Source organism: Actinia tenebrosa, unplaced genomic scaffold, assembly GCF_029948245.1.
Source record: "Actinia tenebrosa isolate PJP-AT-01 unplaced genomic scaffold, QUT_ActTen_1.0 PGA_scaffold1__47_contigs__length_23844297, whole genome shotgun sequence".
NCBI classification, from domain to species: domain Eukaryota; kingdom Metazoa; phylum Cnidaria; class Anthozoa; order Actiniaria; family Actiniidae; genus Actinia; species Actinia tenebrosa.
In genome coordinates this window covers 4,282,299-4,304,318 of record NW_028292578.1, presented here as the reverse complement: position 1 = coordinate 4,304,318, position 22,020 = coordinate 4,282,299, and the positions used below count along the sequence as shown (strand labels likewise).

The window sequence follows — 22,020 nt, the reverse complement described above, 5'->3', positions numbered from 1 at the left end:
TGATATCGAAAGCTCCAATCAACATTTCTTTTCTTGCTTGAAAATACGAAAGTAAGCGCTGAAAAGCACCTTTTCTTTCTCTTAACAAATTTTGGCCTGGTAGCAAAACAATTTGTCTACGAAACCAGCTTTTTTGTTGTTTTTTTGTTTAAATTGCAACAGTGACAGCATACACATTAATTGTTCGCACGAGCTTGTACGAGGAGCAATTCTTTTTGTGTTCATCCTTTTTTCTTAGTTTTTTTTTCCGAGTCAGAAAACAAAGGCTTTGGGCTGAGAGCTGTTGTTGACAGGAAGTACTTTTAAATAACACATGCTTTCGCGCTTGACTTCAGACGTGACGTGTTTGGACTCAAACTGCTCAGTGAGCTATTGAATTCCGTGTGGAACTACGAGCTTAAACGAATAGAAACCTAGAGTAATCGTTAAAGTTTTGAAAACTATGGAGCCGAACGACGTCGAAGAAGAGAAACCTCGACCTGTGAAGTTTGAAACAGAAGTTAAGAACAGCATAAGACATACTTTTGAAGCCCTACAAAACTCAAATGTTAGGGATTCCTTAGCAGGCGAAGTTGACAAATCTAAACTTCAAGTTCTCTGTGCAACTATAAGTAGAGATTTAGGAGTCCCTTATTCCGCTGATGACTTGAATTCAAAATTCAAAGAAGAGAAGAAACGTCTTTCCTGTGCCGAATTTGTGGAGTATTTAGAAGAATATCTACTGCCTAAAGGTAAGAAACGATTGTAGGAATCATAATTTGCTTGTTGAAACGGGTGCTTCAGCGATATGTAAAATAAACAATGTCAAGCAGAGGCTTCGAGCCTCGATCGATATTGGTCGACATTTTTTCAATCTTTTTATTTGATTATTATTTTTTTAAAAAGCAAGGTATGATACCGATCTTTATTTCATTCTTCGTTGTTTTTCCAGGAAAAAATAGTTTAAAATGAATTTATCACCGACTCAAACTACTAATTTTGTCTCTCATTATATATTCACATATTAATTAAGATTGAATTTTATTGAATGACATTTGACAAAATTCAATTTCATCTTAAGTAAGCTTAGTTTTCCTCACTAACGAAAAATTAACAAATTACGATTGATTCTTATCAACTTTTTACCTATTTTCAAATCAACTTGGACTATTTTTATATTTTATTTTATAAAATAGATAATCGATAAAAACTTATTTACTATTAATATATCATTAACATATCAAAAATTCCAAACATATACACAAACAAACTAAAAAAAGAAAAATATTGGTATAAAGTTTAAAGATCATTATGATATGACTCAACTAAGTAGGGTAGGTCAGCAAGCAAATCTCTTGTATTAATGAAATTTTTTTAAAAAAACTCTTACTACAAAATATTATTTTTATCTTGGTTAATTATGTACTTTGTATTTATATTTTAGATTTTCTGGCACAAAATATATGTTGTTTAACTTATTATTAGAATTAATATTTTAAAAAATTAATGCTTACTTTTTGGCTTTTATATGTTTTATATATGGGCCCACAAGAATAAATGTTGGAAATGGCCAATACAGGACCCCCACAACTCTCCTTAATTACTTCACACCACCCCCTCCTTTTTTTATTTCCTGGGTGTACTTCTAAACCATGGAATGTTTGGGGGCTGTCATATCAACCAGTAGTAGTCACATGTACAATAATTGCCTTGGTACAACTTGTCAGCAGGTCTATCTCTTGATTTGAAATGTCAAAAGCACTGGATAAATATAATAAACATTGAAGAAAGATCTATTTTTTCCTTAAGGAAGTGAAAAGCTAGATGTCTCCAAACTCCACAAGCTCTGCTGGTGGTTAGTCAGTCAAGAATTCTTCAAAAAAGAAAATCACACATTAACAGAAGATGATGCTTACAAACAATGGCTGATATTCAACACTCTAGATATTGATGAAACATCCAGGGTACATAAAGAAGAATTAGGGCTACTCTTGGAGAAGGTGTCTCATGCCATTGGGAAGATATGGAATCCAGGCCTGTTGAATGAATCTTGCGATGAAGCCGAGGAGCTGACATTTTGGCAGTATTTGGAATGCCTGGAAAAGGTTTACTTGGCTGGTACTCCCAGAAGGTAAAAAGAACAAGCAATCTATCTTTTTATAGCTTTCTTCTCTTCTCTTCTCTTCTCTTCTCTTCTCTACAGTCTCCTTTAACTTCTCTCCTTTTTCTTTTCTCTCTTCTTTCTATTTTATTTTATTTTCATTCCTTTTTTTCTCTTTTCCTGTGTATATAATTTCGTCTATTCAACATTCTTTACCCTCCCCATTTTGGAATTGGCTCCCAGCCATTATTTCACAGTTTAAACAAACAGTTTTGGCATCATCTCTTCCATATTAGGGGTCAAACAACCAGCATATTTTGGACTGATTTAGCTAATAGGACGTTTGCGTGATGGGATCACTTGACTGGTCTCACTACCAAGATTATCCGAGAATTTTCTTTCTTATTCACATTGTTATTCCCTCCTGAGAATAGTAAGACAATCGATACTAATGAACTGAACAAATAAATGTGTGCAAGGGATTCTGATAGTGGCAGTCAAATGTCGACGTCAAATGTGAAATCTCAAGATAGAGGCATTTGTTTAACTGGCAACGTTCTTATTCGAAAATATGAAACATTTATATTTTACAAAAGGTAATTTAATTTTTTAGGTCAAAAATACTTCAACACTGAAATTATAATAACGGCCCTTTCTTTTAACTAAGTTTTTCCAAAATTATATTTCCTCGTTTCTTTTCAATTTTTTTGAAGCCGTTGGAAGTTTATTTTTTCCTCCATTTTGCGTTCCATACAGTTTGAAGCAGCCTGAAAACAGAAAAGAAAATTGCTTTTTGCATCTTTTTTTAACGCCGTAAAATTGAAGTACGTGAGCCAATTTAAATATGTGGTTTTAAATGGAAGTCAAATCTGGCAAGATCAAGACATAATGTCAGATAGAGTTTCAAAATAACCCCTTTAAGTTCTAAAAACAGCAGTTTTGATGAACTTTAGTACTATATTCCTGCTGCGGCGTCTGATATGTTACCATAATATTATACCCAGGTGACTTGGCTTCTCTCAGGCTGAACGAATTAGCCATTCAGAGGGCGAATCAGTCGTTATTTTCTAGTTGAAGGTTGTCGGCCTCGATAACTGAAACACCAGCTTTTACTGGAAATAAAGAAAGTAAAACTCATCCATGGAAAGATTCACAAAATATCTTTTTAAAATAACATATTTTTGTCGTCTAGTTGACATGTTGAAAGATAATAATAACGTAACATACTTGGAAATTTTCGCTGCCGGACAAACAATGCATTGCGCATGCGTGCCTAGATTCCAGGTGTCCTGGACACGTTGACCAACCAGATATTTTTTTCTGTAAATAACATTGCGACCAGTTCCGAACAAATTCATTATTGTCTTTGAACTTAAATTTGAAAATAGGGTTGTATTTGTCTACAGTATTTTCCTAGAAGCACTGGAAGAGATCGTGGATTATGTTGTCAACGAGATCTTAATGCAAGGTTACCTCATCAAGAAAGGTCACATGGTCAGGTCTTTCAAGAATCGCTGGTTCGTGCTCAAACCAGGACTTCTTTCTTATTACGCCCAGCGCGCCTGCAGCAATGAAAAAAAAGGCGAGATCGTTATTGACCAGAATACCAAGGTTGCTGCCATCCCAGACTCCAAGAAATATCGCTTTAGCGTTACCTGTGGAAAGACGAAGACTAATTACGATTTGGAAGCGAGAGACCAAAGAACTAAGCAAGAATGGTTGGTGGTTTTACAAAAAGCTATAGGTAAGAGATTTTTAAAAAAATACCCAAATGTAACTTGTGCAAAGCCGCTCTTACTCCTCCCCCCTTTGTGCAAAGCTGTTCTTACTCCCCCCTGCCTTTGTGCACAGCTGCTCTTACTATTCCATCAAGAATGTACATGTACGTACCCTGGTCCGGCAGACCAACCCACTCACACACTAAATCGTCCACTTGGCCATTGGGACACAAATTAGTTCATATTTTAGCTATATGATTTTAAACAATTTTACGAACAAACTAGTCGTTAGAATAAAAAATATTATTCATCTTAAGAAATGTAATAAATGATACTTAACCATTTATCTCACGGTTGTCTAGGGTCATTCTTTTGTAGAAGGACCACAAACTAGCTTCAGTTTCATGTTTCTGTGATCTGGCATCGGCGGTAACTCCGGACGCAGTAAGCCTTTGAACTCGCCTTCGCTTTTACCCATAAACGTTTTAGCGTTCTCCAAATTATTTTTATCGATACCCTGAAAACATCCTCTGGGCTGTTGAAAGTCAGTGCACGGCTAACTCACTGAGAGAATGCGAATTTAGCTTTTGCGAATGGAGATAATGGTAGACTCGACAAACTCTGAGTTAGTCGAGTAATGAAAAGCCAAAAAGTCAAGTAAACATTAGTGAAAAAAGTATTTTTTAATTACATCGAAAATGAAAATTAAAAGGTTAAAATCAATCGTTTCGTGTTTTATCAGAGAACAGTGGAGGGCAAAGTGTCCAGAGGAAGGAAAGACTTCAAAGAAGACTAGAAAGGAACGACAGGAGACTAGCCAGACTTGAGGAAGAAAGAAAGAAGAGAGATCAAGAAAACTTGTTGTTAGAACAGCAAAAGGTAAGTGCATTTTTCTTTACTGATAACAAAGATTATATGAAATAGTTGATGGAATTTGGTGCCGATGCATGACACCTAACTGGGTAACACATCTTGGAGATATCAAGGTCCATATTTCCAATATGTTAACCAGTGTTACGTCATACGAGGCATTTGAGTTTATTTGTCATCATTCGTAAATTGAAACAATGATTACTATAAAAAAATTAAAATAAATTTTCAATAACCTTCCTATAAACCCTTAGTAAGACAATTATGTTTTATACAGCATATTTTATAGTCTCCTACGAAGCCGCTATTAGTGCAGTTTTCGTATGACTGTGAAATGTTTACGGCTCGAACCGCACGGTCGTGACACAGCAAGTTATACGCCAGACAATCACATTGCACGAGAGTTTACTCTCCATCCAATCAAATACCCGGAACACGGCATAGACACGGTGCGGACACGATCACGCGAAGATCACGGCACTTTTAGACCAATCACATTGCGCGTAAAAAAAATTAGTCAATTAAAATTCTAGAAAGTATCACGGTCACGGCACACCACGCTTACGGCACTGAGCTTTTCACAGTCATGCGAAAACTGCTCTAGTGTCGTAATAAGTAGCTACTTAGGGGAGCGAGCGTTGCGTGACGACACTAATAGCTGCTGCGTGGGAGACTAGATATTTTACTGCCAGAAATGTTTTGTATGTTTAATCATACTTCCTACGACATCACATCATTAACATAATGGAAGTATAACCTTGATATCACAAGAGATCATTTAAAAATATTTTAACAATTAACTATTCACTTCGATATCATGTAGAATCAATAACGAAAATATTGAGTTTGGTGTGCATTTATTTATTTAATTTATTCAAAGGCTTTAATGGCGCTTGACTTGTAACAGCGAAAGGGAAATTAATGAATAAGCAAGCAAGAGTGATGAGGGGCGGGCGGATGGACGATGCGCGTGTATTTCATAGACTAGGCACTTTAAGCGTTGGCACTCATGAAAAATATTTAATGTTTTTGAAACGCGCGCGTTTGCCACTTTCCCGCCATTTTTACGCATTGGCAGTACTTTTTACATAATTGTTTGATTGACTTCATCGTGGATAGCTCTCATTTTTTTTTTTATTTCTCGTGCATAAATATACCGTTTCTAAATCATATCTGAACTAGTACTGCGCCACCGAAATTGGTACTTAATATCTTTTTGTCATTGTTTAAGGAGTTGGAGATGCTTAGGCAGAAATATTCAGATGCCGAAGCACATGCGTTACTTGAAGCTGAAAACTTACAAGAAGAAATCAGAAGACGCGAAGAATTAGAAAACCTCCACTTAGAACTGCAACACCTTCTGCTAGCAGAAAAAGAGGCTCGAGAGGCAGAGGCGAAGGCGAGAGCGTTGCAGGAAGAATTGTTGGCAAACGAGAAGAAACGTTTGGAAGAGATGGAGAGGATGAAAATGGAAAAGGAACAAATGTTGCAAGATGAGTTGAAGATGAGAGAAAGTCTGGAGGAGAGGCAGAAACTACAGGACAAACTCCTCGAAGAGGTAAGAACTAACTATTTAAAGTATGTAAACATTATATAAACTCTATAAAGGTGTCCATCCGAGATCTACGCTCAAGTTGTTCTAGAAAACTCATCACCCCCTTGAAAATGGAATATTCCAGGACAATGCGTCAAAACATTTTTGGCCTACCTGCAAAAGGACACACGGAAATCTAAGACATTCATAAAACTTTCAAACTTTCGTTTTTAGTCCGACGAAGGACTAACGTCCGAAACGTCAGTACAGTTCCGACGCATTCCCAAACTAGTGCCTTATCGTCATTATAAATTTAACTATTTAAAAGATCAAAAGTAATCGCAAACCTCGTAAGATTTCCAAAAGCGACCATGTTGGTAGTACAGACCAACAACATCACGTGATAGGATAATGAAGCATCTAAATGAGTAGAATCGCTTGGGCCTCTCTCTCAAGAGACTGAGTAATCATCCCTTGCGCGATTGACTCAAAATAAATTGCATTTATTTTACTTTTTCAGGAGAGACGGCGACTTGAAACCCTGGAAAAAGAGCGCCAGGCTGCTGAACAAGCAATGAAAGAAGCAAACGACAAACTAGAAGCTGCACAAGAAGCATCTAGAAAGGCAGCTGAGGAAGCTAAGAAAAAAGCCCGCGAAATCAAAACTTGCACTGGGCTTGCGCGTCCAGTAGGGCCGCATAATCCCTCCTTTATAACCCACAGAGGTATTGGAGCATTTTGCAAGGAAGATTTCTCAAAAATCAACAAACGGCAGAAAATCCCACCAAGTGTTATGCCTAAACCCAAAAGAGCGCTTACAGATGGAGAAGCACAGGAAAACGGAGCTCAGCTAGAGGAAAATGATACCGGTGCTGCAGCTGACACTGGCGAAGTAGACGAAAGTGAAAGTAAGAATGCAGAAGCTCAAGATGACATTTCCAAGCAGAATGATGAGCAACAAAAGGAACTGTGTTTCGATGAACCTGAAAATAACGAAGAAACACCAGAGATTAATTGTGAAGATGATGTTGAAAATTCCAAAGGAGAAGTGGTTGCTGAAAGCGAAACCAAGGCGGAAAATATTCCCTCTAATAAGTCAGAGGAAAAAGTTGAGGTTACAGAAGTTAGTGAAGCAGCTCCACAAGGCGAGGCAACTGATAACGCGGAAGAAAAACAAGATACACAAGCTGGCGAAGTAACACCGCAAGTTAACGCCATTGAATGCCTTGAAAAAGAACCAGAACTACAAGCTAAAGAAGAAACAACACAAGAAAACGCCATTGAATGCCCTGGAAAAGAACCAGAAACACAAGCAAAAGAAGAAACACCACAAGAAAACGCCATTGAATGCCCTGAAAAAGAACCAGAAACACAAGCAAAAGAAGAAACAACACCAGAAAACGCCATTGAAAGCCCTGAAAAAGAACCAGAAACACAAGGTAAAGAAGAAACAACACCAGAAAATGCCACTGAATGCCCTGAAAAAGAACCAGAAACACAAACAAGTGAAGCAAAAACTGAAGGACAAGCAGATAGTGACGCGGCAAACGAGGTTGAAGCTGGGAAGATAGAAAGTACTGCAGATGAAGAAAGCAAAAAGGAGCATGATGAAACAACGAAAACAGAAAAATCTGAAACAGTGGATGATTCATAGAAAATTAAGATAAAACCTTCATTGTAAAATGCAGGAAGGACCAATTGTATTGCGATTAGTATTGTTTGTAGGCCGGGAAAAGTTCCTGCCAAGATTTACTGTGGACATGACAAGCAAGTCGGAAATGGGATTTCCCGCCAATATTCATCTCGACGTGAAATGTCAAGTGAGTTTTCCCGCCAGAACTTATCTTGCTTATACAAATGAAGCGAGTTTTCCTGCCAAAATTATTTCATCCCAGCATTTTAGCGTTGAAAATTTCCGGTGTTTGAGAAGAGTGGTGTTTACAACATAAACAAATACATAGTCAGGGCCCGAGGAAATTGCCTTCATTGTCAACTTGGTTTCTTAGCGAAAAGAGCAGAAAATAATAAAAAGAACTTGAGCGTGTATCGCGGTAAATTTACTACAACATGAAGATCAAATTGTGGTTTATTTATTGTTTATTATTTTATTAACATTTTTTTAATATGACGTTTGTAATGATTCATGACTAGCCAATCACGAGAAATACCTTGATGTCCTCATCAGCCAACATTTTCTAGATCAAGTTATTTTTAACATCAATTTTTCAGGAAATTTCCAGGAAATAAAAGGTTTAAAATCTATTTATTTTCGAGGTATTGGCTGGTCATTTGTTCTAGACAGTATTGGTATACTTTCCTCTGATTGGTTTATTTGGCGTGCTATAATTGGCTGCCTCATAATTATACAAGACTGAATAACCTGATCTGCAAATGCTAGCTGACTTAGTCAGAGATGTAATTTGAGACGTACAGACTCCTCTGTGCGTTTTGTTTGTGTTCATATGATACGTGACTGCCGTCAACGTGGTTGGGTTGAGCAAGTGATCTATTTTTCCTTTCTTCCTTTCCTCTCTTTTCTCTTTTTCCCACTAATTCTCTAGCTATCTCTCTCGCATCAGCGTCCACTTGCTTTCCATCAACCAACATGGCTGCCAATTTTATTCTGATTACATCATTAATTTCAAACCAAAAAATCCTCTATGATTGAGTTCTTCTTGGAAAGAGTTCTAATTAATGAAAAGCAAATGTCACAATACTAGATGTGGCTCTTAATTAAATTGCTTCCACAGGGGGAAGTATAACGTTCTTTTAAATAGCCTGCGTAACGGCGCTTTGAGGAGGGGAGATGGGAGGGGAAGAAGAAAGGAGAGGGGGACTGGGAAGGAGGGAAGAAAAGTCCCCCCACCTCGCTCCTCCCCCTCCTTCTATCCAAATCACCCCTACGCACGCTATAACTTTTAAACTGTGTTTTCTTTCACGCAGATATAAATTTGAATATATAGTGCAACAAGGGGCTATTTTGCATGAGCATGCGCGCAATCCCTGAACCGCAAGAACCTTATTGAGGTAACTTTGAACTCGAATATTTCATAAACAGAAAAGTTTATTGACAAACATTTTGTGCTCGATATCATATTTGTGTGGTTGATGTATACTTGAAGGATCAGAATACATTTTTCACCTAAAGAACCGATTTATTCTTGACGCCTCTACACGCGAGAAAAATGTTTTTAATGTCAAATGGTAGTGCAAAAAAGATTGTTAAATGTTAACCTAATAAAATTTGCATGTAAGTTTTTGTTAGAGGTAAGGTGAAACGAACTCTGAATGACTTGGTTTGGATCCACCTTAGGTTGAAAACAATTAAACTGCATGAGATGTTCAAAATGCCGAGAAGGCTAACTCACATATATCAACTTGGAAATTATTCACAATAGTCTACCGTTGTGCAATATATAACTAACTAACTTCAGCATTCTTTCTCCATTTCATCGTCGGTTGGAAGAGCAACATCGAAAATCTTCTGAAGCCAGACGGTAACTCGTTCTGAAAGTAAGAAAAACGAAATATCAGGCTTCTAATTCGTTGACCGATTATGTCTCTTATAGCTCTAACACAAAGTCGGGAACCCGGCCCCTTCAATTTCATTTCGTTTTTTGAAAGTACTTTATGATACCGAACTTTAGAGAGAAAAAAACTGATGTGATGATGGGATCAAATCGAAATTACGTAATTGGAATATGATTTCACGTAACGCAAAGGCTTCAAGTCCACACTTGTAGCCCAATAACATTTTTAACTTATCTAACAAATTTTAAATGCTAACTAATTATTTTCTAGAGTTCTGCGCTTCCATAAATCTCTGCATGCACTTCTTTGCGCTCTTCTCTATGGCGGTATAAGCGGTCAACCGTTTTAATCAGAATCCTGATTTCATTCTGGGCACTTGAATCTTTGCACCACTTCTGACGTCATTATCGGTAAACCAATAAGAAATGCAATTTATGTAAACCAGGAACGATGTTGAAAAAAACTGTTATTTTGCTGACACGAAGCGAAAGACTGGGGAGAGGCGTAGTGTATTGTGGGTATAGTTATTTACGATAGAAGACCGTTGTGAGTCATTCTACGGTCAGTCAGTATCTCTTCAGCATACATATTTATAAATTATATATTTTTTATTATACCCTAAGATGTTTAGGAACCTTAAAACCCCAAAGGTTGCAGACTGTGGTATGTCAGGGGGTACACCTTTCCCAATATTTTCTCTCCTACAAAGTGTTTTTTGGTGGTTTTACGTGTCCGGCAATAAGTACATGTAGAAATTGTGATAAGATGGCGAGTGATATGGTCAGCCGAAAAAAATGATAAACAATTATAAAATAATTCTGATAGTACGCGCGCTGCGATTGGCCGAGAGCCGTGTTTGCATTTCCCTGTGCAAACACGGTTGTGACGAGCGTCGACACCGGCGGGAAAATTTGAGTTTTGTTTGGAAGTTGTACTTGTACACAAATAGTCATAACTCCAGTAAAATTAGAAGAATATGGCTAATTTTCCAAGCTTAGACTTTGACTTTCCTGAAAGAGCTTCTGAAATAGTAGAACCACCAGACGAGCCTCCAGCAAAAAAGCAAAAATCCAGATTTGCCAGCCTGAACTCGGAGAATCTCAACGAACTCTTTCAACAACACAGACGGAAATCAAGCTTGAATTTAGCGAGTTCTAGCTCTCAAAATAGTGTTTTCTTTTCGGTCTAGAATGACTAAAGCCATTGGTTAAGCTTTGGAATTATTATTTTATCTAGATCTGCTTGTAAAAGGCTCTTTTTCAAGGGAGAAAGTCGCTAAAGTTTGGCTTCTTCTCGCTTTGAAATAAAAAATTTTCAACTTGAATTTCATGTTTGGAGGCGTGTATGAAACTTGATTGGTTTTAACCTGCAGCTCGTGTTTGCACTGATCTGCTCTCGAATTCTCCCAATAACCACATCTCGGTTTGCATTAGCCGTGCAAACACAGTAAATGTATTTTATTTGTTAAATGCAAATGAATAATCAAAAAGAGGAAATGAGGGCAGGAGGTCTAAAGTAAGCATGCAGTTTCATCGTTATTCAATTCGACACACTCAGCTGGCGTGGTCTAGTTTACAGCTAGTCTCTTCCAAACAGCTGTAAACTGATATGAATCAGTATTGTTACTAATAACTTTGAAATGACAATGAAACTTTAGTCTTCTAAAATCTGCAAATTATAGTAGGTTAAACAGTACTAGTGGGGGTGCATGCTTAACTTGATACAACGTTCTCGCAAACACCTGATAACACTCTCTATAGTAAACAGTGTGCTTGCAGTTTTCAGTCCAATGACCCAAAATAGGCCCTTCATAGGTCATTCACTTCGTTGAACTTTTTGGCTCTATTTTTCTTCGTATGTTTAATTACTTCACTTTAATTCGTAGCCTTTATAGCTTACATTTCGCATATATCAGTATTTAATTAAGCATATGTATTTGTAGTTATTATAGTTAATTTTGTAAAATGCATCAGAAAACCGGCCCTACCCAATAAAGTTATCGTTTCGTTACAACTAAATGCGACATTAATTTTTGCCCTTAAAGTATGAAATCTCCGCAAATGCGTACTAAAGTCATTCTTACGCCAATGAGTCGACGAACTGCGTTCATTTTCTTTAGGTTTCTCCTCTTTTTAGCAAACCTTTCAAAATATTCTTTGCTTCTTGTCGAAGGTCTTGCATTCTCCACAAGAATATACAAGGATTGACAGTAGACGGCAGTAACATTAACATTTCACACACAGACAAGTACAGCGCCCAGTTATTTTCTGAAATTTTCGCGCCAATGCTTCGGAATATCCCTATCGATATTAGAGGGCAATAAAACACTACATCACAGCAAAACACAATTACAAGTGTTCGTAAAGACCTACTGTACTTAGAGATGTCAAAGTTTGCTTTTCTTTCTGCCGATTCGGCGTGGACTTCTGGCTTTTGGGACACTTGATTTCTAAGTTTTCTTATTGCCAAGATGGAGAGAATGTACGAAGTTTTTGAAACAACGAAAAATATTACTCCGAGTACAGCAACCACTCTGAAGGCAGTTCTTTTACTCTCAAAGGCGAGAGGAATGCAAATAGTGAACGAAGAAATCCAACAAAATATAAGAAATCGCACAACACGTTTTAAAGTCACTATATTTCTATAGTTAGCTTTCGTTCGTATTGCAAGACAGCGGTCAATACTAATGGCAGTGATGTTGAAGCCCGCGAGCGTTGAAAGTGAATAAAGCAAATCTTTTCCAATCACTCCCAAAGCGCAAAATAGTTCAAACGATTCTGCTTTGTGTGCCGTTATTATCCAAGCTGTATATAGCGGCTCTACCATGATACCCATGCATAGATCCTTTAGTGCTAGACCCGCTATCAGAACCATTGAAGGCTTATGCAACGCTGGGACTTTCCAGATTGTCCAAATAACTAAACTATTCAACCCGGAAGAAACTATTCCACAAAGAACATGAGTAACAGCTAGAAAAACATAAAAAGTACTTGCATATATTTCTGGGCGAAAAACGAATTCCAAATAAGAGCATTTCATTGTGAAATTCAAAATAAAAAAGCGACTATAATTTGCGAAGTTTACAGAAACTGAGACAACTCCGATTGAAGTCAGGTGCCGAAAAACGAGCCTACAAAAGCATTCAAAGCCAACTCGAAGCTATCAATCAAATTTTGAGATAATAAGATGTCTCTTGCTGACTCGACTGCAAATAAGACTGAATTTCAGAAGTGGATTTTAATTAAAGAAACTGTAACAGATGAGATTGTTAAATTATTGTTTGCTTTAAATATCATCACTGACTGTTTTGTCACAAAGAAATGTAGCTCTTGTTCTATACCAGGTAACTTTGTCAAGTTACGATTATTCGGAATAAATTTTGATTCTACTTCATTCATTCTGTCTTTCACACTTTCATTCATTCGCTCTCTTTCATTCATTCGCTTCTCGGCTTTAAAACAATTTAATTTAATTTTTGAATATTATTCATATACATTTTCATTTCATTTCATTCATTATTTATCTATTCCGTCATCCTCCTTAGTTCTTACACGGTATTTTTCTCTTTTTCAAATTATTCCTAAGCATTTATTCTTCACAAACCTTCATAAGATTCCCATTATTATGTTATTGATAGCACAGCTGTACTAGGCACGGTATGCTATCAGTTTCTTTTATACGTCCAAGATAATAACCAAAATCCATTAATATTACGAATCATAAGTATTTTGACACATGCTAAGTGTATTGGGGTTAAGTTTAGCTCTGGTACATTTTTTTTTCTCGCCAAACGCATCTGGTAAATAACAATGTAACGGAAAATATCAATTATTTATCAATTGATGCGTCGATTTTTAACTTTTTAAATGACTTGTAGTCTTCTTATCTACAATACACATGGCTTAGGATAAAACTGTTTCACAGGTAGCCCAGGCTTACCGTTAGTGTTGAATAACTGAATCGATCGAGAGACAGACAGACAGACAGACAGACAATGATTATATGGGTATTATACGGGAAAAAAAAAAAAAGGTATTTTTGAATCCTCATTTTTCTGCTTTAAAATCAATAAAAACAAATAAAACTCTCACCATGTGTTGTTGCTATATTGAACAGCCCCATGGCTTAATTTCAGCTCATTTCGTTCAGGTTTAGATGACGCTCCCCCACCATACACTAAAGGAGTTTCATTTGATTTTATTGACTTTATGACTTTAGTTTATAGGCATGAATGTGCTCTTTAAAAGCTTTGTGTTTTCCGATAATCAATGTTATGGCATTGTTGTTTGGCGCCCACCAATCCATATTTGCTCACTCGTGTGATTGGAAAGCGCTGCATTAATTATCAAGAAAAAAGAACATTCCATTCTTCAGAAGAGGGGAATTTTCTTAGTTTTGATCCCCTGATTGTGAATTAGTGCAAGCGCTGTATTCTCTATTCCTTACCGTATCGCTGGAAAAACCACTTTGGTGCAATTTTATAATACACAAAGATGAAATAAAATGGCGTCCCAGAGAAGACCATAAGCAGGCAATACAAGGACTCTAAAGGAGCTTGGTAGAAAGGAGCTACGACAAGATAGATGGATACCAGTACCATGATACATGGGATACCGATCCAGACCTAACGGGGGAAATAATTTAAAGATATGAATAAGGTAAAGTAAAAAGGAATAATAAGATAAAATGACTGGAAGCAAGGAAGCAAGGAAGCAAGGAAGCAAGGAAGCAAGGAAGCAAGGAAGCAAGGAAGCAAGGAAGCAAGGAAGCAAGGAAGCAAGGAAGCAAGGAAGCAAGGAAGCAAGGAAGCAAGGAAGCAAGGAAGCAAGGAAGCAAGGAAGCAAGGAAGCAAGGAAGCAAGGAAGCAAGGAAGCAAGGAAGCAAGGAAGCAAGGAGCAAGGAAGCAAGGAAGCAAGGAAGCAAGGAAGCAAGGAAGCAAGGAAGCAAGGAAGCAAGGAAGCAAGGAAGCAAGGAAGCAAGGAAGCAAGGAAGCAAGGAAGCAAGGAAGCAAGGAGCAAGGAAGCAAGGAAGCAAGGAAGCAAGGAAGCAAGGAGCAAGGAGCAAGGAAGCAAGGAAGCAAGGAAGCAAGGAAGCAAGGAAGCAAGGAAGCAAGGGAGCAAGGGAGCAAGGGAGCAAGAAGCAAGGAAGCAAGGAAGCAAGGAAGCAAGGAAGCAAGGAAGCAAGGAAGCAAGGAAGCAAGGAAGCAAGGAAGCAAGGAAGCAAGGAAGCAAGGAAGGAAGGGAGCAAGGGAGCAAGGGAGCAAGAAGCAAGGAAGCAAGGAAGCAAGTAAAGGGAGCAAGCAAGCAAGGGAGCAAGAAGCAAGGAAGCAAGGAAGCAAGTAAAGGGAGCAAGCAAGCAAGGAAGCAAGGAAGCAAGCAAGCAAGCAAGCAAGTCAAGGGAGCAAGGAAGCGAAGAAAAGAAGAAAAGAAGAAACGAGGAAGTTGAAGGAAGCATGCAAAGAAACACGGAGAGAAGCAAGGAACAGAGGAAGCTGAATGGAAGGGATGAAGGAAGCTCACCTTGTATGGTCTTTTCATGTTTTTCCTGCGAAATCGAAGCCACAGGATCCCAGCGAAGCACATAAGATAATAAAACCAGGCGAGAAAAGTGAAGTAGTTTAGAAGCAACTCAAACGTGGTTGAATCCGGGATTAGCACGATCAATGAAAGAATGCTCTAAAAAAAACAACAAGTTAACAAGATGTCAATAATACAGACTATGTTGCTTTTAAAGCAATCGTGGTGTTTTGGCTATTTTGCTTCTCGTGCGTTAATTTTCGTTTTAGCAGTGTGCTTCATTAGAATGGTTGGGAAACGCGTTAGTCAATATTGTGTGTTGTGGGGTGAGGAACTCTTATTCTTGGTGAGGTTTCCTTTTCTTTGTATAGGAAATCGCACGATCTCGAGTACAACATTACGAGTGTCTATTAATTCCGAATTGTACAAGAAGATCGTGCGATTTTTTGTTTATAGTTCACTCAACAAAATTTCAGTAAAAAATGCGAAGCGACGCCGTTCATCTTTGTCTATTTGGCAGCCGATTTTCAGTCCATCGCGCAACTGAAACGCATAAAAAAGATTAGTTCTTACGGCTTTAAATTTTTATTTATATGTTTTTTAAGTACAAAATGATAGAAAATAATTGTTTTGACATTGTTTTGGCTGTGTTGACATAGCGACTAAATTCGGTACTCCTACGGAGTACATTTAACGCTATAATTGTACTCCTCTCGACCAATCAGAGTCGAGTAATTTTGTTGAGTGTACTATAAGAGCAATAAATGGTTAAATGTCTCTAGAGCAAGCATTTTCTTTCTCCTATTTGTGCTCATATTGCTTAATACTAAACAGGTATATTTCTTTGAGCACTAAACTGGTTGATTCTCTCTAGAGAAGCATTCTCTTTCTCCTGTTTTTGATGATTACATATATTCTTCACAATAGTTACGAAACTACGCTTAAAAACACTCTACTGAAGAAAGCAACTGCTCTATCATCACACCGCCTCTACTAAGGAATTTAGGCACAGACCTGATATCCCGCAGCTCGTCGTTAACGTTGATAAAGTCAAATGATCTTATTGCCGTATTTCATTGGTTGTTTCACGATATAACGAATCACGAATATTATGGATAGCAAACTGAATAAAGTACCGTCGCAGCCTATCAAAAAGCAGATAAACCAGAGGATATGCAATGCTAACTACTATCCCACTCAAAACTGTATTATTGTAAATTTAGTACCTTCCTGGAATATTTCACGTAAACACATGCTCTTCTTGACATCAAACACCCCACTACACCTCCCCGTCCACTCATCCCTTTGGCCGGGCCGCTATTATTAAAGCAGGCTATATAATCGGCTCTTGTGCTACACATGAGCTGTTGTTACTGCTATACTTAAAAGCCTAAAGCAATAACATTGTAAAAATAACCTCTTCAGGATTACTCGCAACAACCTTAGAGATGGCAGAAATGTAGGCAATGCTGTGTTCTCTTCAGATATTAACATAACACTCAAATGCGAAATTAGGGAATTTTTAAGAGAGGTCAATTTTTGGCACTCAGTCTTACATTGAAGAGTAGTGCCGGCAGAGGGGTATGTCTCTTGGTGTGGACCATGGCAAGAAACTTGGGCAAATGACCCTCACGAGCTGCAGCGAAAACGAGACTAAACAATAAAAAATGAATCAATAAATCAAAATCATATAGAACATACAACTGGGTTTTTAAATATTATAATGTTATACTATGCCGTCCTCTTACCGTCCACCAGCAAAGGCGTTACCGTTAGCGGTACCAAATGTGGAACAGGCAACAAGTATAGGGATTACCCAGGCCATCACTCCGTATAACCGCTGCGCGAGGGTCTGGGAAGAAATTGACTCAAATTAATGATAATAATTACAGATTTATTTTGCGCCACTTATATACATTTATAATATTATTCTTGGTCAATTAGGACTCCTAGATATTTAGTTTAGGCTATCAACAGAAAGAGGAAGCTCTCCATCGAGAGCAACCAACTCTGCCTTGATCCTATGGTTATAAACTCTGACTTAGGGCTCAATGATAGATCTATGTATTGAAATTCTCTTCTCTATGACCAGTATATGATGGGTGGGTGGATGGATGGATGGATGGGTGGGTGAGTGGGTGGGTGGATGGATGGATGGATGGATGGATGGATGGATGGATGGATGGATGGATGGATGGATGATGGAAGAAAGTACATACTTACTACGGCAACAGCGTTTGACGTCATTAGTTCAGCTGGGCTTAGAACAGTTAAGTAGCCAATGTTGACAAGCACGTAGCAGATCGTTACCATGGGGATGCCAAGAGAGATGCAGACAGAGAGATTCCTGAATTGAAGTTAAACTGAAATCTATCAATTGACCTCATACTAAAACTAATCAAACTGTCGCATGGCAAACTCGTGGATACCCTCCTCTGAATCCTACCACAGGTAACCTAGGCTATCCACTCTTATAAGGAAAGGTATGTAGTAAATAGATTTTTTAAAATTTTGTAGGTTTCGTTAAGATTTTGGAAATAGAACTTCGACTATGTAAAAACCAGAAGCGTACTTACCGTTTGATATCAAAAGATTTCGATTTTATTATTTTTTATTTAAGTCAATATTTATAAAGGCACATCTAGTTTAGCAAGGCTAGTTTAAATAGATTTTAAGCGTTACGTTTTTTAGTGCTTTTAGGTTCCCCCTCCACTTCTCTTCTCTATATAATCTAAAGGCTGGAAACTTTGGTCGATTCCAAATACAAGTCGCTCTATTTCAGCTGATCTTTTCCACCAAAATCGCGGTCTCTCGACCATCTCAACTCCAAGTTACTTCCTTCTTTTGTCTGGTGAGTTCAAATCTGGGAGAGACCGCGTTTTTGGTGGAAAACATCAGCTGACGTAGAGTGACTTGGAGTTGGAATCGGCCGAAGTTTCCAACTTTTAGATTATATAGAGAAGAGAAGTGGAGGGGGTGTGTAATATAAAATCCTTGTACTATTGAGATATTGGGTTCCCTGTATTAAGTGGCATTTTACACGTCATCAATTTTAGCATAACGACGTATCGCGAAAGGTAAGACTAAAATATAGAATTAAAATTAGTGTTTTTTAGAAGCCCCCCAAAAAGTTTTGCATAACGTTTCCTTTGGCCAATCACATTCCTCAGAAACACTGCTTATCCATTTAGAATGCTGGGATACTAGCATCGGTGCTCTCACAGTCACAGCCATGTATGACACGGTTTGGCATGGCGTGGCATGCTAACCTCTACTAGTTAGATCAGGTTTAATGGAATTACTGGTAAAAAACGTACCACAGCGTGCCGTGTGCAAGCGCTTTCATTGGATAACCAGTGATATTGCGCAATGTGATTTGCCCAATAGGCGTTATAGAATCTGCTGCGTGCCTCAAATCAAAGCACATAGCTCGGTCACGGTACAGAAATTATGGCATTCGTTAAGCCAATCAAAGTGTAAACGTCTTTATCCAATCAGAAGACAGTTATAATTTACTTGTTAGGGTTCTTGATTTCCTCCACAATGTAGTTTAACTGACTCCTATGTTGCAAAATACAAAACATGTGTCAGTGGATAGTGATAGTATCAGTCTGTTTATCGTTAATTATTGTGTAGATAAGTATAGATAAAGTTAAAGTGGAATTATGTTCAACCTTCGTGGGCGTTCTCTTCTAGTGGTTAAGAGCGCACCCTCCATCAATGATTGCATAAAAGGGTATACCTTTTATAGAGTAACTAAGTAGACGATAAAAGTGTACAAGGTCATCATTGATAAATTTACAGACCTGTTTTGGGTTCCTCAGTTAATAGTGCACTTGCATAATCTTATTTAGTATCGCACCAATAAGGAATTAGTTGCTTTCATTAAAACATAAGGTTTTCAATGCACTGTACGGGATTTTTAAAATGCATGCGCCTGAATGATTATTGTGTTGTCTTTAGAAAGACTTACCAGCCGTCATACGCGAACAGACCGTTATAAAAGGCAAATCCCATCAAACCAAGACTTGATGTTGATCCTTCGAAAGCGTTATTAAAATGGGAGGTGTGGCCTGAACAAAATATTTTGAAGATAGATTAAGCCGACATGAGAGAAAAATCTCACACTCAAAGGCAGGGCAGGGCAGGGCAGGGCAGGGCAGGGCAGAGCAGGGCAGGGCACAATCCCGCCAGAACAACTGCTGGGATACAGTTAGAGCAGACCAAACCTAAAGATTATGCAGTAAGTAGAGGATGCAGGTACCTTGAGCAATTCTTACTATGCCAGTAATGATAAGTATCAGTATGGCAACCATCTTCGCTACAGTAAACACTACTTGCATTCTGCTTGCCAACTTGACGCTTGTGCAGTTCACCAAAGTGATAACACCTTTCATTTAAAAAAATAAAAAAGTCAAAGACTGCAGTGTGGCTGCTGTTGAACAAGTAGTTAGCAGGAACTAGATCAAAGCTGTTCATATTGTTTTGGACAAAGCAATGCAGCCTAAAAAGTATTTGTAAAAGCAGTATAGTTGGCATTATGACACTATTCTCTTGCATGCAGATTACTCTTGATATAATGATACAGTATTGAAGAACGCGCGCGCGTGCTGTGTGCAGTTATAAAGCACGCGGGGATTGGCAGAACACGAGAGAAGTGTTAGGAGAAGCACGACGCGTAGCGGGCGCGTGCGTGCTGTACGCGCTCCCAACCAATCAAAATGCGAGATTTATAAGAGTTATTTCATAATTGATGTTAGTATAAATACACGGGTGATCATTGAAAATCTCGCGCGCTGATTGGTCGAGAAACTCAGATTATCACTCGATAATCACCTCCAGCGATAATCCAAAATGGCGGCCAGCCGCTTTGTTGCTGTTCCTAATTTTAAATGTGTCTTTTGTCTTCTTTCCCCCCCCCCTTTTTTTTAAAAAGAATCACCTGTGTATTTATACTAAAACAATTATTCACCTCAGGCTCAGTGAATATCGGGAATAATAACGCCAACTTCGTTTCGATATTCACTTCGCCTTCGGCGAACAATTGTTAAATATCTGGCGAACTGTGTAGCTCGCGTACATGTATTTTTTTAAGGTTCAAACTCGTCGATTTCTCATGCCACATGGTATTAAAGCTTAGTTTCTTTTATTGCGGATATAAATGAACCCTATCTAAAGCCTTTACCTAAAGCTGCAGCAGCTAATATCTTGACCAACTGGTTGTGATCCTTGCTGCAACCAGGGAAAAACGCTTCAACCACGTACGAACCAAACACCAGCAAAATCATTACAGACGATGGCTTGATAAATATCACGAATATCCAAGAAAGCAAAAATGCAGAAAAGGGCCCATAGATTTCTAGTAAGTACGCGTACTCTCCACCAAACTTTGGAATCGATGTGCCTAGTTCAACATAGCAAAGCCCGCCAAAAAGAGCGATCACTCCACAAAGCGACCACACAACTATATTGAGGCCTACGGATCCCGTATACATCATGACCCATCGTGGAGTTGCAAAGATTCCTGAGCCGATTATTGTTCCTACAAGAAATGCAATTCCTCCAGGGATTCCAAGGGTTCTCCTGAGCCCGACGCGGCTGTTTTGATCTTCAACTATCACGCTATTGGGATCTTCCTCAGACATGATATCTAGATGGTTTGACTTGCAGATATGATGCTATTCAGGTGATCTGATTTACACCACTTTGGAGCTCTTGTCGTTAGATTCTGAGGAATTTAAGCAGTCTCTCAGTTCCCCTTGTTTTGTCTCTGGAAGATGTAGTCGTAGTATTCAATTCCAAACAGGTCAAGTGCATCGCTTAACGTCACTTGCATTTAGGAGGCAGTCTCTTAAAAGCGGCCCACTGCATTTCGGGTCAGAAAATAGTTTTCCCTCAAACTTTTACCATATATAGAACGTTAATTACTAGAAAGTAATGATAATGACTTTATTTTCTCGAAATTCATCAAAATGATTTTTTTACAGCGCATAAATCCTGGACCTCCATTATCGATAAATTTGCATTTTTATGTATTTTGCTCGCAAAATATAAAACGCTGGAACAAACTATTATGTCAGTCCTGACTTTTACACTCATTCTAGTGTTAAAAATAAGCCAAATTTTGAATGTTAAGCAAATAGGCATTTTTGTTACAGAGACTGCCTCTTTAGTATTCAACATAAACAAGAATTTCAATTATCTAGGATTATTGAGTTCGGTTTTCGCTTGTATCAGAAATTATCAAGACAAAGGCCCAGCTATCCGTCTTGTACACTGATGTCCGATATAAAACAGCCGAGGTCTTGATCATTTACAATATTAGTGCTAAAACTGAATCCAGCAATTGTTTTATCGTATATTTTGCAAACTAAACAATGATCAATATTTAATCAGTCTGTACTTACGTAAAAAGCCTACCTCCAGAACAGTTTCCTGCCTAGAACGATCAGGCAATGGATCACTCCGTAAGGCGTAGTCGTATGTAGGTAAATGTTAAATGTATTCTAATTATATTTTCTATGTCTGCATGAAAAAAATCTGTAAGATTTGCTAGTTATGGTTTTTGTTTGTGTAATGCATATTTCAAGGTCAAGCGTTCAGTCGATTTAGATACCCTTCAATGTCCGTCACGGATAGCAGAAGAGTCACGCCAAGCCATCTGTGCTACCTTATTGTATAGCGGGCATCTCTATCAAACGAACACCCTTAGTTTAACGGGCACTATCTCGGATAATGACCTAATTTCTTTTCTCATGATTATCGTGGGGA

The 22,020-nt window shown here is 38.1% G+C and overlaps 2 protein-coding genes across 5 annotated transcripts; one reads left to right on the top strand and one right to left on the bottom strand.

The window, feature by feature from the left end:
- Window positions 1–191: 191 nt before the first annotated feature.
- On the top strand, window positions 192–8,464 carry LOC116303334 (uncharacterized). Its single transcript, XM_031712860.2, has 6 exons — window positions 192–731; window positions 1,789–2,110; window positions 3,487–3,824; window positions 4,541–4,677; window positions 5,900–6,226; window positions 6,723–8,464. Exons 1-6 carry the CDS (start codon window positions 443–445, stop codon window positions 7,854–7,856), a joined length of 2,547 nt encoding a protein of 848 aa, XP_031568720.2. The 5' UTR covers window positions 192–442; the 3' UTR covers window positions 7,857–8,464.
- Window positions 8,465–9,248: 784 nt separating this feature from the next.
- On the bottom strand, window positions 9,249–21,843 carry LOC116303335 (b(0,+)-type amino acid transporter 1). 4 transcript variants are annotated; one of them, XM_031712861.2, is made up of 11 exons: window positions 21,657–21,843; window positions 20,435–21,176; window positions 19,514–19,639; window positions 19,223–19,322; window positions 18,766–18,810; window positions 17,473–17,596; window positions 16,998–17,101; window positions 16,806–16,902; window positions 15,253–15,408; window positions 14,180–14,357; window positions 9,249–9,709 (listed from the first exon to the last, which is right to left on the bottom strand). In XM_031712861.2, exons 2-11 carry the CDS (start codon window positions 20,892–20,894, stop codon window positions 9,633–9,635), a joined length of 1,467 nt encoding a protein of 488 aa, XP_031568721.1. In that variant the 5' UTR covers window positions 20,895–21,176; window positions 21,657–21,843; the 3' UTR covers window positions 9,249–9,632. The 4 variants fall into 4 exon arrangements, with proteins under 4 accessions (XP_031568721.1, XP_031568723.1, XP_031568724.1 ...); XM_031712863.2 differs by having other exon boundaries at window positions 20,435–21,019; XM_031712864.2 differs by having other exon boundaries at window positions 20,435–20,977.
- Window positions 21,844–22,020: the final 177 nt, after the last annotated feature.